Below are 14,254 nucleotides of genomic sequence, written 5' to 3' on the forward strand. Positions count from 1 at the left end.
CAAGGGGTCCCCTTCCATGTCTCGCCTGCCTCTCCTCTCCAGCAGCAGCCCCTGGCCATCCCTTGTGCCCTGGGCTTGCTGCTCCCACTTCAGGCTGGCACCATCGGGAGTGAAAAGCTGGGCAGATTCCTGCTGGAAAAACCCAAGGGGGCTGTTAGCAGCACCCCACTCGCCACTGCCCACCACCCGCAGAAAGGGAGGGATATAAATAGCGGGTCCTCCTGGGCACGGAGCCATCCCAGCACCTTCTGCCTGCAGCTCTGCTGCTTGCGGGGAGCTGGGGGTGGTTGCAGTGGCTCTGACATCAGGGGTGGCTTTTAGGGGTGAATGCAGGGGCTGCCTGGCTGGACAGCCCGTGAGACGGAGCGACGCTGAACTCGCAGCTCTCTTCATTTGCTGGGTTTGGGAAAAATGAGCTGGTGGTTGACAGCCGGCGGGTGGGGAGAAAGCTTGGGATGGAAGGAAGCAGGGAATAGGAATTCAAGCTTTTAAAATGTGCCAGCAGAAGCAGGAGAGAACGATGCCTCCCCTTCTCTTTCAAACCCTCCATCAAAGCACCTTGGCACAAAAGCAGGACTGGCTGCAGAACCCAGCAGACCTGTTGCGGCTCTCGGCCCCCTGTTGCAGGGCTTTCAAAGGGTTGTGGCTTCAGCTAAAGCCGTGCCCAGCTGCCTTTCTGTGTGCTACTCCTAGCGCTTGCTGCTGGGCCTGTTCCTGCAGGTAGGTCAGAAAATATGCAGGAGGCACTGGCAGTGGGGTAGGAGCCCCCCAGGCTCCAGCCCTGGTTTGTGGCCGTGCCCCATCGAGCTCCATCCACAAAGCCTCGGCGGTGACGGGGACTGGGTAGGGGCACGGGGACGGGCACCTCTGTCCCCTGGGACCTGGGTTTGCAGGAGGGTTTTGCAGGTCCTTGGTCTGCAGGGAGGGATTGGCAGCTGAAAGTGAAAGCCTCCCCTGCCTTACTTCTTTCTTAGCACTGGGTTTGGCAGAAAACTTCCCGCTGGCGCCGGCAGCATATGCGGCAGCGGCATCTTGACGTAAAGAAGAAGAAATGAGCCCGAAAGGCAGGTGGGTTTCAGTGGAGCTAAAACAAGAAGCGGGATTTCTGGCAGCCCCCACCTTTGTGGTGGGAGGCGGCGGGAGCTCACCCAGGACAGGAGGGGAGAGACAGCCCGTGCCCCGGTGTCATCGCTTGGGTGCTGCGTGTGGACATGGAGATGTTGCATTTCCAGCTCTGTTGTTGCCAAGGGTTGGATTACCAAAGCTCTAAAACCCCTCAGGAAAAAGCCCAGACACTGACGTGTTCTGCGGTGCCCTGGGAAGAGGCAAGTGGGAGGGTGGGGAGCAGCACACGGAGGCGATGCTGAACCCCCGGGAGCGGGTCAGAATCGATGGGCTGGGGATGTGCGGGGTGCAGGGCTGCAGTAGCAGCATTGGGGCTGCCCAGGCTCCTTTTTCTTGCCCAAGAAGCAGGCTCGGAGCGTGGGACCAAGTGCCACAGGGACAACTCGGAGTCCCTGGGCAGCACAGAGACCCCTCAGACCTGCACAGGGCCTTGCAGCAGCGTCTCCTCCCCCAGCCCAGCTTTTGTAAGTGGGTCCCCAACCCTGCTCCCCGAGGACAGCCAGGACAAAAGATGGAGCCTTTTGCTAAATTTCTTGAGGAAAGCATCAGACTGCACATTTCAGGTTGTGTTTTGTTCTGGGCTGCATTTCCCCTGGCCACCAACTATTTCCTCTAGGTACTATGAGCTGAAAGATGTGGGCAAACATATGCGCTGGAATTGATTGCAGGCTCCGGGGCTGCCGGAGGGAGAACCTGCGTGTGGGGAGGGCAAGGCTGAGGCGTTGCTCGATGGCCACATTGTTTGAGCGAGTTATTTCGAGAGCCTTGTTTCAATGGCAGCAGGCACGCACAGGAAGGTCAGGTACTGCAGCAGCTTCTCCAGGCTTCCTGCGGCGCAGGCGGAGGGAGGCACGGTCGCACGCCTGGAACAAAAGCCCCAACAGTGTTCAGTTTTTTCCCCAGCACTGTTTTTTGGGGCTATTTCTGTCTCCAGCCTTACCAGCGGCCTTGGAAGCTGCTCTGGGAGGAGGCTTTGCTGGGCAGGACAATAGACCCAGGAAATCCTGTATCCGTCTGAACTGGATGCAAGAGCTGGTGAGAAATCCCACAGGAGCTGCCTGCTCGCTCCACGCGAGGCATCCAGGGCACGCACTGACTGCAGGCTCATCTGAGATGCTGTCTGCAGCTACATCAACCCCCTGGGCAGCTTTTCCCGGCGGGATGAGGGTGCAGAGCAATCCCAGAAGGCGCCGGCTGGAGCCTGGAATGCGAAAGCCCCGGCGGCCGCTCCTGGTTTCGCAAGAGCTGGATCCCAGGGATGGAGAGGTGCTGCCGCCTCACGGCAACAGCTTCCACCCTCCCCGTTCGTTCCCTGCGGCAGACCGGCTGGAGCCCTCCCCCTGCATTTTTCTATCTTGCATCTTTTCTTGCATCGAACTGCAGCCGCAACCAGAGCCGGCGCGACCCAGCCGCGCTCCCACGGGCTGTCACCCCCGGGCCATCTCCCCACGGGTGTCCTGCCCACCCAGCCCACCCCACCTGGCCCAGTGCCATCGCCCGCGCCCCCTGGGACAGGGGGGCAAAAGGGAGCCATCCGCTGAGCTCAGGTGTCTGGGTCGGGTGCCCGAAACCCTGCCACCCAGCTGCCGTCACCCCTTGCTCCTCCCTGTCCAAGCCGTTTCCCCGTCGGTGATGTGGCAGCTCTGCTTGCAGGGGGTGTTTGCTGCCGTTCCCCCCCTTTTCCCTGGGGATCTCAGGATCTGGCCAGCCTTGGACAGGTGTCTGTCTGCCTGTGTGTGGCTCTGGGTTCCTTTTGCCCGTGGCCCATGCTGGGGCATGGCAGATGTGGCGTGGGTGATGCTCTGCCACCAAGACGGAGCGGTGAGCAACGCGAGTGGGAAATCCAGCCGTTTACTGGAAATGAGGTGACCTAGAGATGCTGGAGGAAGTTAAACATGAGCTAAACCAGTGTGCCTTCCTCCTGTGGGCCACACTCCTCCTGCCCTCAGCCGCACAAATGCTTTTCCCCCAGCCATGAACTTCCACCCTGAGATCCCCAAGGAGCAGTCCCAGCCACGAGGGTGAGGTGCCCCATCCCAGCTTGATGGAGGCCCCGAAATCCAGGCATCAGCCCGGCAATTTTTGGTTTGGGGACTGCACGAAATAAATTAGTAAGAGGAGATTCAGTTTAATGGAGCAGGGCAATAAAAACAAGGTAGAATTGCTGCTGTTTCAGATTAAAGCTTGTCCTGGCTGGGTCCATCTGAGTGCCCCTGGCAGCTCCTCAAGCACCATGCGCTCAGCGCCGCATCCCTCAGGGATGCTGCCTGGCACATCCAGGTCATCCTCTTCTCTCTGCTCCCAGGGGAAACCCTCCAGCAGCAACTGCTTGATCATGGCTATGGTCTGTTAGCAGCTGACAGTTCTTTCTTTTTCAAGATAACATTATGAAAATGAGTTTCCCCCCACCCCTCCAGTCTCAAAGTGAATCATGGGGGGTTTCTGGGCAAGAGTTTTACTACTGAAATTTTCCCAACCACCTGCTCGTGGGCAGGAGCTGAAAGCTTGCGATGAATGGATTCACTCACACAGAGAGGAGGGAAGACCCCAGGATGAAAATGGTGCAGAAAAGAAAAGAGCCTGTTGGAAAACACATGGAAACTACTGTCCTTCCCAAGGGACTGGTGCAAGCTGAGCTGCGTAGGTCCACCTATGGATGCAGGCTGCATTTTTAAGGTAAGAAAGCAATGTGGCCAGCTCCGTGCCCTGTTTCCAGCCACAGATTTCACCCTTGTGCTCCGCTTTCCATCCTGGTGAGGGGGTGCAGTCCCTTGCCCCCACCAAAACAGATCTGCTTCCAGCATCACCCCGGCTGAAGTCAGCCCCATCCCAGCTGGTTCCCATCGGTTCTGGGGGACAGAGATGCGGAAGGGATGAGCTTGCTCCACCAAAACACCTTCCCTCTGCTTAACCACTGCAGCCTTGGCATTCCCAGCCCCAGGGATGAGGCTGGGGGGGTGGATTTTCCAGGGAGGCTGGGGTCTCGCTGGGGGTGGGGCTGCGGTGCTGGCTCAGCAGGGTTACCTGCCATGGAGCAGAAAGCTGAGGGGGTGTCAGCAGCCTCTCCGAGGTGTGATTTACCGGGGCAAGGTGTGAAGGTGTCAGGCAGATTAGTCACCCCACTTGCTTGGAAGATGATACGCGCCAGGAAAGCCCCACGGGTGAAAAGCGAAAGTGTGGCACCCATGGGCGCCACCTCTCATTAGGAGGAAACTCTGCTGGCGGGACAAACCTTGTCCCCAGCATGGGTGACAAGGGGAGGAGGCCACTAGGGGAGGGGAAAGACTCTCGGTTTTGGTTCGTGCAGAAATAGCAGAGAGTATGCCTGAGTCATGTGGGCTTCGTGGGCGAGCTGCTGCGGCAGAGGCGGGGGAATGCCGCCCCTGGCCACATGCCGACTGCTTCGCTTGGCATCGATGGGGCCATCAGCAAAAGCCACCAGAGCCCCCTCCCTGCTGCGGTTTCTGCTAGAAGGAGTGATGCTGCGGGTTGCTGAGCACCTCCCCGGCCTGTTTCCTGCTCCCACCCCCCAACTTTCCGTCAGAGCCCCCCCAGCCACGTGGGTTCCTGTGCCAGCAGCGTGCTGGGGGGTGGCTGAGGGGGGACGAACCGCCACATTCCCTTCGTGCTGCAGCGGCAGCAACGCTGCTGGGGAGGGGCCCTGACAAGCTGGGGGCACCACGGGGGGCGGGCACGGAAGTGTGTGTGGGACCCCTTGGAGATGTGGGGGCCAGGCTGGGGGGATGGAGCCCGTGAGCTGGCTCCCCACGCTTCAGGGAGGTGGGGGAGAGAGGGGGTGCAGAGGTGGCACGGAGTGTGATGGGTGGCTGTCCCCTCTGGGGGCTGGAGCTGGTGGCTGACAGGGCCACCCAGCCCCGTGTGAGGGCAGAGCTCAGCCCTGTGCCCACGCGTCCCTCCGTGTCCCCTGGGCCTGTGTTTTTACGAGCATCAGCTTGGCCAAACCGCTCCAGACTGACCCCGTTCCCTTGGCCAGAGAGGGGGCAGCAGGTCCCACCCAGGACAGTGGCAGTGCAGGGGGGGAGGACAGGGGGGTGGCACTGTGCCACCATGTCCCCGGGCTGTAGGGCTGCTTCAGGGTGTGCACTGGGCTGGCAGGTGGTCACCCAGGGCAGGTGTCTTCATGCAGATGGTGGCAGCTGGAGCAAGCGATGAGTGGCTGGGACAGGAGGGGACAGAGCCAGTGTCCTGATAGGGGGCAAGAGGGGACAGAGCCAGTGCAGGCAGGGGACAGGGAGGGACAGAGGTGGTACAGGCAAGAGACAGGAGGGACCTCTAGAGGAGGTGCAAAGTAGGGGACAGGATGTGGACAGAGGAGGGGACAGGCAGGGGACAGGGGCAGGAGGGGACAAAGGTGGTGTGGGCAGGGGACAAGGGCAGAAGCAGTGCTAGGCAGGGGACAGGAGGGACAGAAGAGGTGCCAGGTAGGGGACAGGGTGGGGACAGAGGTGGTGCAGGCAGGGGACAGCGCCAGTGCAGGCAGGGGACAGGGCAGGGATGGAGGTGGTGACAGGCAGGGGACAGGAGGGACAGAGTTGGTGCAGTCAGAGGGCAAGGACAGGAGGGGACAGAGTCGGTGCAGGCAGGGGACATGTCTGGAGTCCTCCCCACACTCCAGGGACACCCCAGGGACACCCTGGGGGTTCTCAAGGCCAACTCCAGGGACACCCCGAAGGGACACCCCAGAAAGGCTCAGGGCCCCCCCAGTTCCTCCCTTCCCACAGACACAAACCACCCACACCCCCCCATTGCTAACTGGTCACCAGTGGGTGTCACTGGGCCTGGGGACACAGGATCTTGTCTGCCACTGATCTTAGGGGCTGGAGCCTTTGTCCCTGGCTTGGTGGGGACCGTGACACCCCAAAAAGTCTTTCCCTCCTGGTGTGTGTGTGTGTGTGTTGGGGTTCCTGCACTAAATGACAGCTGATGCTGCCCTGGGAGGGGGGGACCCGCCTCCCCCAGCACCCCCTGTCCTGGGGCGGGCAGAGGTGAGACACCCCTGGCAATGGCCAGGCAGTCCCCAAGGATGTCCCCTCCTGTGGTCACCCATCACGCCTGAGCTTTGTTTTGTCCCCTAGGTAATTTTTATTATTTATTTTGCAGACAAAGCATACCTCCCCTTGGCAGTTAAATTTTCATTTTCAGCGCTTGCAACAGCACCCGCTTTTATTGGGGTGGTGTGGGCCACCTGCCAGCGTCACCCATTGTCACCCCATGCCACTCAGGGTCTGTGCATCACCTGGCAAGCCCCGCTACGGCTGGGCTGGGAGGGGATGGGGCTCCGCCGACCACTTTTGGCTGCCCCGTGCCCCAGTGCCTGCCGCCTTGCCGGGGCGAGATGCCCTCGCCTGTCCCTGTCCCTGGGGCGGCCGTGACTCATCGGGAGGCGGGCAAGAGCATGAGCATCTCGCCTTGAGTGAGGCCAGCCGGGGGGACAAAAGAGGCCACCCTCGACTCCCTCCCCCGCCACCTGCTCCCATGCTCGCCCGGGCTGCGGGTGCCTTGCGGGGATGGCCCCCAGCCCCAGCCGGGGGCTGCCGCAGGGCTGGAGGGGCTGCCTCCCCCATCCCACCAGCTCCTCGGCCCTTCAACCAGCTGCCTGGCGACTGGCGCGCTGGCTGGCTCAACCTCTACCGCTTCTGGCAGGAGGGCGGCTTGCACAACGTCCACCACATCATGGCTCGCAAGTTCCAGCAGTTCGGGCCCATTTACAGGTGAGGCAGCAGTCTGCCCCCGGCACCCCCCGCCCCGCTCCCCCCGGCTCCGCAGCCTGCCCAGTCCAGGATGCTGTTGCTATTTCCAGTCCTGCTCTGGGTGAGGAGGGGGTGAATGGGTGCCTGAGCTGCTGGAGCCGCCCGGCTGGCTGTGTGCCACGGTGAGGGGCGAAAGGGGAGACCCATTCGTGCCTGGCGGATGTGGGATGTCGGGAGGAGGGGGTGGGGGGGCTGGAGACGGACTTTGCCCACCCTGATCTCCGTGGGGTCTGGAGCTGACATCCCCAGGCAGAGGAGGAAGGGTGGGGGTCCAGGTCCTGCACCCCTGGCTGTGGCTGCCTGAGCCCTGGGAGCCTGATTCTGGTGCTGAGCCCCTGCATACCCTGGGATGGGACCTGCAGGCAGGATTTTAGGGGGTGCGAAGGGAAGGGTGGTTGATTTGGGGGCGCTGGGGGAAGGTGCTTGATCTGGGGAGGTGAGAGGCTGCGGGGAGGGGTGCAGGTGGGGGTCAGCGTGCGGGGCTGACCCCCCTCCGCACCCCAACAGGGAGAAGCTGGGTGTCTATGAGAGTGTGAACATCATCAGCCCCCAGGACGCTGCCACCCTTTTCCAGGCGGAGGGGACGCTGCCGGAGCGCTTCAGTGTACCCCCCTGGGTGGCTTACCGCGACTACCGCAACAAGCCCTACGGCGTGCTCCTCAAGTGAGTCGGGGTGCCAGGGGGGTACCCTTAAAACGGGGCTCCCAGGTTCTAACGCAATAGCCCTGGCACATGGGGTGGTGGGAAGCTGGAGCATCAGGAGGGTGATGAGGATGCTGACTGGCCCTGTGCTTTGGGAGGTGACATCCTCTGGGAGGGGGTGTGTGGGGTTCGTGGATGGGGGAGGACACTTCTGACCCCCCACTTTGGTGTCCCACAGGACGGGGGAGGCCTGGCGCTCGGACCGCCTGATGCTCAACAAGGAGGTGCTGTCACCGCAGGTGGTGGAGAGTTTTGTGCCTCTGCTGAGCCAAGTGGGCGAGGACTTCATCCAGCGGGCACGGGCCCAGGTGGGGAAGAGCGGCCGGGAGCGCTGGACGGCCGACTTCACCCACGAGCTCTTCCGCTTTGCCCTGGAGTGTGAGTGTCTGGGGCATGGGTCTCTGCAAGGCATGTCCCCCTGAAACACCTCTTTGCAAGGTACCCGAGATGGGTAACACTGTGTTTCCGCCAGCTTCATCCGCAGAGATGGGCAAACAAGCTTCTCCCCCAAAGCCACAGGGTCTAGAGGGATGTCCTCTCCCTGGACAAGCAGAGAACAACCCAAAAACACTGTTTTATCATCTACCGGTCATCAACTGATGCCCAACAAGGGATGCCTTCCTGGCCCCGTGATGCTCAGAGTGAGCAGGAGGCCAAGCCAGGTCCCCATAGAAAGGCTGGAGCTGGCCATGAGAGGGTGGAGGGGACGAAGTTCCCCCCTGGCTGGGTCCCCTCACGGGTGCTGTGCTTGCAGCCGTGTGCCACGTGCTCTACGGGGAGCGGCTGGGGCTGCTGCAGGACTTTGTGGACCCCGAGGCACAGCGCTTCATCGATGCCGTGACCCTGATGTTCCACACCACCTCGCCCATGCTCTACCTGCCGCCTGCCCTCCTCCGCCACCTCAACGCCAAGATGTGGCGGGACCACGTCCGGGCCTGGGATGCCATCTTCTCCCAGGGTGAGTGCTTCTCCTGCCCGCACCGTCCTGTGTCACCCAAGGCCCCTTTGAGGACCTGGGTCTGTAGCGCAACCTCATCTCACCAGCGCAGAGACCTTCTCCTGGGTCCAACCACCCAGCAAGGGGCCACCAGGTCCAGGAAGGCTTTTCATATCTGGAGCTTGTGGGGTGGAACAGTGGGGAACTGTCCAGGAGCGATAAAGGGCAGATGATGGGCATCATGTTGAGGGGAGCAGCTCTCCCAGAGGGACTTGTGGCCTCTGAGAGCTTTTGGCACCTGGCACAACTCTCTTGCAGGGTGTCCTCCCCCAGGGCATCCTCATCCCTAACCCTCTGTGCCCACCCAGCCACTGCTGGGTCCTGCAGCAGGGACCGCAGTCCCAAGCTGCCACAGGAGCAGCTCCCATGGAAAAGCCACTGGCATGGGACAACGATGTCCTAAGGTGCCACATCTGGTGCCTTCCTCCTCCACCATGGCCCTGGGGGAGGAAGACCACACCATGTCTCCATGTCTTTTCAGCGGACAAATGCATACAAAACGTCTATCGGGACCTGCGGCTGCAACGCAAGAGCACCAAGGAGTACATGGGCATCCTCTGCAGCCTGATCATGCAGGACAAGCTGCCCTTGGATGACATCAAGGCCAGCGTCACCGAGATGATGGCGGGCGGGGTGGACACCGTAAGGAGCGGGCAGGGTTGCTGGGCAGGGAGAAGGTCCTGGCTGGTGTTGAGCCTCGCTCTCCTGCCCTGCTCCAGACCTCCATGACGCTGCAGTGGGCCATGTTTGAGCTGGCGCGGTCCCCGGGGGTCCAGGAGCAGCTGCGGGCAGAAGTCCTGGCTGCCAAGCAGGAGGCAGCAGGGGACAGGGTGAAGATGCTGAAAACCATCCGGCTGCTCAAAGCCACCATCAAGGAGACACTCCGGTGAGGAGAAGCCCCCGCTGAAAAACACCCCCAGCCCCTTCCCTCCCCGAATCGCTGGCACTGTTGGGATGTCGTGCATTGAGGTGGGACATGAGCAGGTGAGGCTGCCCCCAAAATCAGGTGTGTGGGACCTGTCCCCCTAGGCTGCATCCCGTGGCAGTGACCCTGCAGAGGTACACCACTCAGGAGGTCATCCTCCAGGACTACCGCATCCCCCCAAAGGTTAGCATGGCCTCCAGGTCCCTCCTCACCCCAGCCTGCTTCACACAGGGCTCTGGGTGGAGGTGGGACCTGGAGCATGGGTGGGTGACATGGGGGAGCAGCCGTGGGGCTGGATCCCATCCTTGCACCCCCTTCCTGCACCCCAAGCACCAGCTGAGCCACGTGGGGAGCCAAGACCCACAGGGGCTGATCCTTCCCTGCAGACGCTGGTGCAGGTCGGTCTCTACGCCATGGGCAGGGATCCTGAGGTCTTCCCCAAGCCGGAGCAGTTCAGCCCCCAGCGCTGGCTGGCAGCTGGCCCCAAGCACTTCAAGGGGCTGAGTTTTGGTTTCGGACCCCGCCAGTGCCTGGGACGCCGGATCGCTGAGCTGGAGATGCAGCTCTTCCTCATGCAGGTGAGCATCCTGCTGCTGGGGACATTGGGGGCATGGCACTGCAAGGGGTCGGGGAGGCGGCACGTGGGTGTTGGCACCTCCAGTGTTTCCCATCTTCTCTTTTCTCCCACATCCCAGATCCTGGAGAACTTCAAGATCGAAACCATGAGAGCGGTGGAAGTCGGGACCAAGTTTGATCTCATCCTGATCCCAGACAAACCCATCTACTTGACCTTACGGCCGCTTGAGCCCCAAGCATGAGGAACCCGACCCCGGGTGACACCCAGCCGGTCCCAGCTGGGGGGTCACCCCCACCATCCCAGCAAGCGCTTTCAGCTCCTTACAGCCAGACCAGCTCAGGGATGTGAGCTGGGGGACGGCTGGGACGCTCTCACGGCCACAGCCTTGGCTCCGTGCATCCCTGCCTCCGCTCAAGGCTGCGCTTACGCCACGGGGGAGATAAACCCCCGAAACCCCAGCCCCCACCGTCACCCCACGGAGCGCAGGGTGGAGGGTGCTGCTGCACCCATCCGGCTGCGCAGGGGTCCCCAGGGACCACGCCGGGGACTGCAGCCCTGCTTCTCCGACACCCTCTCACGTTTTGCTTCGCCTCTGATTTACTCTGTAATTTCATCATCTGAAAAAGCACTGGCTCCTTCATGCCAGCATTAGTTTTCTCCAGCTCTTTCCCCAGGCACGGGCTGGGGCAGGGGGTCCAGGGTCTGCGGTCTTCTCGGGGGGGCTGCGGCGATCGCTGGCAGGTTCTGCTGGGGAACAGGAGAATGTCTCAGGAGCTGTAAATACAGCCCTCTCTGGGGGGCATCGGGTGGGGATGAGAGGACTGCAACAAGGGGGTCTGAGGTTGGGGGGTATCCTGGGATGCTGGGGGGGTCCTGTGGTGCCAGGGACCACCCTCCTCTCTACCTCTTGCCCAGGGTCCTGCAGGGAAACTGAGGCAAATCCTCCCTGATGTAGGGGTGGGCACGGAGTCCCCCCGCTATCCCCCCCCTGCCAGCTGCCTGAGTGCAGAGGGGTGGCTCTGAGCCCCCCTCGATCTTGAGCACTGGCTGCCAGCCCCCATGTGGGGTGGCCCTGGTGCCCCCCGGGTGCTCACCGAGGCGGGGGCGTGGGGGAAGCCGTGCTCCCTCTCCAGCAGACGAGTGCCAAGCTCCTGCTTCTCCCTTCCCCATCTCCTCGCCGCCTCCTCCAGCTGGGACAGACCCAAACCAGGCTCGTTCTCTCCAAGGTGCGGGGGCTAGAGGAGCCCCCCATTCTGGCCCAACACCCCCAAGCTCCCCACCAGCAAGTGGGGTGCAGGAGGGCGATGCCCACCTGCCTCTCCAGCACCCGCCCGCGGGCTTGTGCCTCCTCCAGCCTGGCCAGCAGAGACAGCTTCTCCGCACCCCCGAAAACACCCTGCAGGCCATGAGATGAGCAGGAGAGAGGAAAGGCAATGCTGGATCGCCCCCCGCTTCCTACACCCTGCTCTTGGGGGGCAGCAAGCCACGGGGGTGGCTATCACCCCACAGAGCTGGAGTTGCCACCTAGGTGATGCCCCCAGTTTGCCCAGTTACCCCCTGGTGTTGCTTTCTGGGGTGCCACATCTCTACTCCCCATCTCAGCCCTGTTCCCCCCTCCCCAGTCTCACCGGCAAAGCTGGGGGCCGTGGGGAGAGGGGGGGTGGGTGGTGGTGGGGCCTGGCCAGCTCCTCCCGCAGCCTGCGGTTCTCAGCCAGCAGAGCAGTGTACACCTCCTCGGAGAGGGCTTCACCTGGGGGGTGGGGGGGGATGTGTCCTACACCCCCCATCCCGTGCAGAGATGGGGGTTAGGAGCAAGCCCTCACCTCCCCGACACCCAGGAATGGGTGCTGGAGGGCTCAGGACCAACTCTGATCCCCCACCACAGACCATCCCACGGCCAAAGGAATGCAGCAGGCCCCCCCCCCCCCGAGGGTCCCCATCTCTGCTTGCACCCACCTGATGGCTTCTCAGTGCTCAAGCCCGTCCCAGTGAGCTGCTCCTGCAGCACCCGCTCCATCACCTCGATCACCTTGGGAGCGAGCAGAGCCATTCCCATGTCACCAGCTCAACACGAGGCAGTGGTGACCATCACACCTCCCCAGCCACCATGGTCCTGGGACCAGGCAGATCTCATGGAGGGGTGGGATGGGCCGGAGGGTCCCATCTGCTCCACAGAGCCTCATGCCCCCCCAGGCTGACCTTCCCACCCCGACCTTGTGCCCCACAACTCACTTTCTCCTGCTGCCGCACTGTCTCCTCCAAGCCCTTCGTCCTGGCCACCTTCTCCTGGCACCTCCTCAGCGCAGCCTGCTGCTGCTGGTGGGCTCGCTGGAGCAGCACCAGCTCCTTCTCCCGGTCGTTTTTCTGGGGGGGAGGAAGGGGAAAAGCCCCCAGGGACCACTGCGCTGAGCCTCAAGCCTTAGGGCATCACTTGTAGAGCTGGGAGAGGCTCATGGTGGGGGTCACGGGGGTTTCAGGCACTCGCTTGGCTATGGGGGTGCCATGACGCTCTCCCTGCTGCCCCCCTGCTCCTCCACCCCCACTCCATCCCTCCCAGGCAGCTCCTGCACACTCCTGCCGCTGTCCATACCCGGATCAGCTCATTCTGCAGCTGCTGAACACGGTCCTTCAGTCTCCTCATCTCTGCCGTGCTGGCCACCAGCTTGCGCTTGAGGGTGGCTGCAACAGCCCATGCCACATCCTTGTCACCTGGCCAGGGATGGTGCAGCCCCCTCTGCTGCAACAGGGAGGGGGGTCCCCCACTTCCCACCTTCCCCTCCCCTGTCACGCACTGAGCCTGTCTAGCAGCTCCTCCCGGGTCATGACATCCAGGTCCACGTCGGTGAGCAGAGCGTGGCCCAGGTCCTCCTGCGTGGCCAGGCTGCGCCGCAGATGCCCGTTCTCCACCTCTAGGCTGGTGACATGCTGGCGCAGGGACAGGAGGTCCCCTGCCATCCGCTTCAGTGCCAGTCGGTAGCCGCTCGCCTCCTGCCAGCCCAGAGCAGAGCTGCTGGCACCCCGCGGCCAGCCGGGGCTTTCCCCAGCACCAGAAGCTCGGCTGAGGGTATTTCTTTGGAGAGTCAGACCCACCATGGAGGAGCTAAGAAACATCCAGGTTTTCCCCTGCCTCTTGCAACCATCCATCCTCTTCCCATCCATCCATGCATCCATGTATCCTTCTCTTCTCTTCTCCATCCATCCATCCTTCTCTCCTGTCCCTCCAAACCTTCTCCTGCCCACCCCCCCATCTCTCCCTCCAGCCACCAGCCCCCCCCCCCCCCCCCATTTCCCCATCTCTTCCTACCACCCCCTGGGAAGAAAACCAGCTCTCCCAAGACCATGGGGTGCAGCAGTGCTGCAGCTGGGGGTCAGCCACACGCTCTGAGCCTTACGAGGCTTTGCAGGTATTTAGAAGAAGGGAGGTGGTGAAGAATAACAGAGGGATGAATGTTTACACAGATGAGCCTGGGGTTTTTTTAGCACCCGTGTGGCTGCACGACACCTTGCCGGGTGATGCTGGGGGGAAATAATTCCCCAAGGGTTTGCACCTTCCCAGGCAGACCCTCCTGAATCCCTCCCTGCCACGCCGGGCTGTGGAGAGGATCCCGACAGCAGGGACCTTGGCCGGAGGGAGCCGCGTGCCTCCAGCTCCCCTGGCCCCCCACTCCCAGCCTTGGGGACGGCCTTGGCCAGCGGCCTGCGGCGGGGCTGGGGCGCGGGGAGGGGGTGCAGCGGCATCACACAGCCTTGGGGAAGGGGGGTGCAGGTGCAGCCAGAGGCTCAGCCCCCTCCTCCCCAGCTGCCTGGGATCTGGTTCACCCAGGACTGGGTTGGTGCCCAGGGTGCAGCCCCTTACAGCCAAACTCAAGCACTGCCCCCACCGAGACCTTCACTCACCGGCAGCACAGAGCCAACAGCAGCCGGACGTTGGTCCCCACCGGAGCCAGGACCTGCCTCAGGGACACTGCTGTCCCCCCCATGCCCCCGCTGCCCCCTACTCCTCCCATTCCCCTGGCACTCACCAGCTCCTGGGGGTCCCTGATGATCTCCTGGGACCTGCAGAGCAGAGAACAGGGGGACACCCTTGGCCAGCTGCTCCCACCAGAGTGAAACACCGGCAAAGCCTTTGCTGAGGAATGCTCTGTAGGAGCCAGGAG

The 14,254-nt window shown here is 62.5% G+C and overlaps 2 protein-coding genes across 4 annotated transcripts in view; one reads left to right on the forward strand and one right to left on the reverse strand.

The window, feature by feature from the left end:
• Nucleotides 1-988: 988 nt before the first annotated feature.
• Nucleotides 989-10,708, forward strand: LOC130153217 (cholesterol side-chain cleavage enzyme, mitochondrial). 3 transcript variants are annotated; one of them, XM_056347762.1, is made up of 11 exons: nt 989-1,068; nt 3,620-3,801; nt 6,790-6,857; nt 7,404-7,559; nt 7,777-7,976; nt 8,353-8,556; nt 9,077-9,237; nt 9,315-9,481; nt 9,625-9,703; nt 9,907-10,098; nt 10,216-10,706. In XM_056347762.1, the coding sequence occupies exons 2-11, from the start codon at nt 3,778-3,780 to the stop codon at nt 10,336-10,338; spliced, it is 1,374 nt and encodes a 457-aa protein (XP_056203737.1). In that variant the 5' UTR covers nt 989-1,068; nt 3,620-3,777; the 3' UTR covers nt 10,339-10,706. The 3 variants fall into 3 exon arrangements, with proteins under 3 accessions (XP_056203737.1, XP_056203736.1, XP_056203735.1); XM_056347761.1 differs by lacking the exon at nt 989-1,068 and having other exon boundaries at nt 3,554-3,801; XM_056347760.1 differs by lacking the exons at nt 989-1,068; nt 3,620-3,801 and having other exon boundaries at nt 5,903-6,857; nt 10,216-10,708.
• A 30-nt stretch (nt 10,709-10,738) lies between these two features.
• The window catches only part of CCDC33 (coiled-coil domain containing 33), a 44,898-nt gene continuing 41,382 nt past the window's right edge, over nt 10,739-14,254 (reverse strand). Inside the window, exons 15-23 of the mRNA XM_056347398.1 lie at nt 13,995-14,153; nt 12,890-13,329; nt 12,688-12,776; nt 12,330-12,461; nt 12,054-12,126; nt 11,726-11,847; nt 11,410-11,493; nt 11,192-11,287; nt 10,739-10,841 (exon numbers count right to left, since the gene is read on the reverse strand). Of these exons, the coding sequence (XP_056203373.1) occupies nt 10,746-10,841; nt 11,192-11,287; nt 11,410-11,493; nt 11,726-11,847; nt 12,054-12,126; nt 12,330-12,461; nt 12,688-12,776; nt 12,890-13,329; nt 13,995-14,153 (1,291 nt within the window). The 3' untranslated portion in view covers nt 10,739-10,745. The remainder of the gene's footprint in view (nt 10,842-11,191; nt 11,288-11,409; nt 11,494-11,725; nt 11,848-12,053; nt 12,127-12,329; nt 12,462-12,687; nt 12,777-12,889; nt 13,330-13,994; nt 14,154-14,254) is intronic.

Source organism: Falco biarmicus, chromosome 7 (genome assembly GCF_023638135.1).
Source record: "Falco biarmicus isolate bFalBia1 chromosome 7, bFalBia1.pri, whole genome shotgun sequence".
In the NCBI taxonomy this organism is placed as follows: Eukaryota; Metazoa; Chordata; class Aves; order Falconiformes; family Falconidae; genus Falco; species Falco biarmicus.

Coding starts and splice junctions, on each gene's coding strand:
- LOC130153217 (XM_056347760.1), top strand. CDS start 6,358: ATGCCACTCAGGGTCTGTGCATCACCTGGCAAGCCCCGCTACGGCTGG. Junction 9,482..9,624: donor ACCATCAAGGAGACACTCCG/GTGAGGAGAAGC, acceptor CTGTCCCCCTAG/GCTGCATCCCGTGGCAGTGA. Junction 10,099..10,215: donor TGCAGCTCTTCCTCATGCAG/GTGAGCATCCTG, acceptor CCCACATCCCAG/ATCCTGGAGAACTTCAAGAT.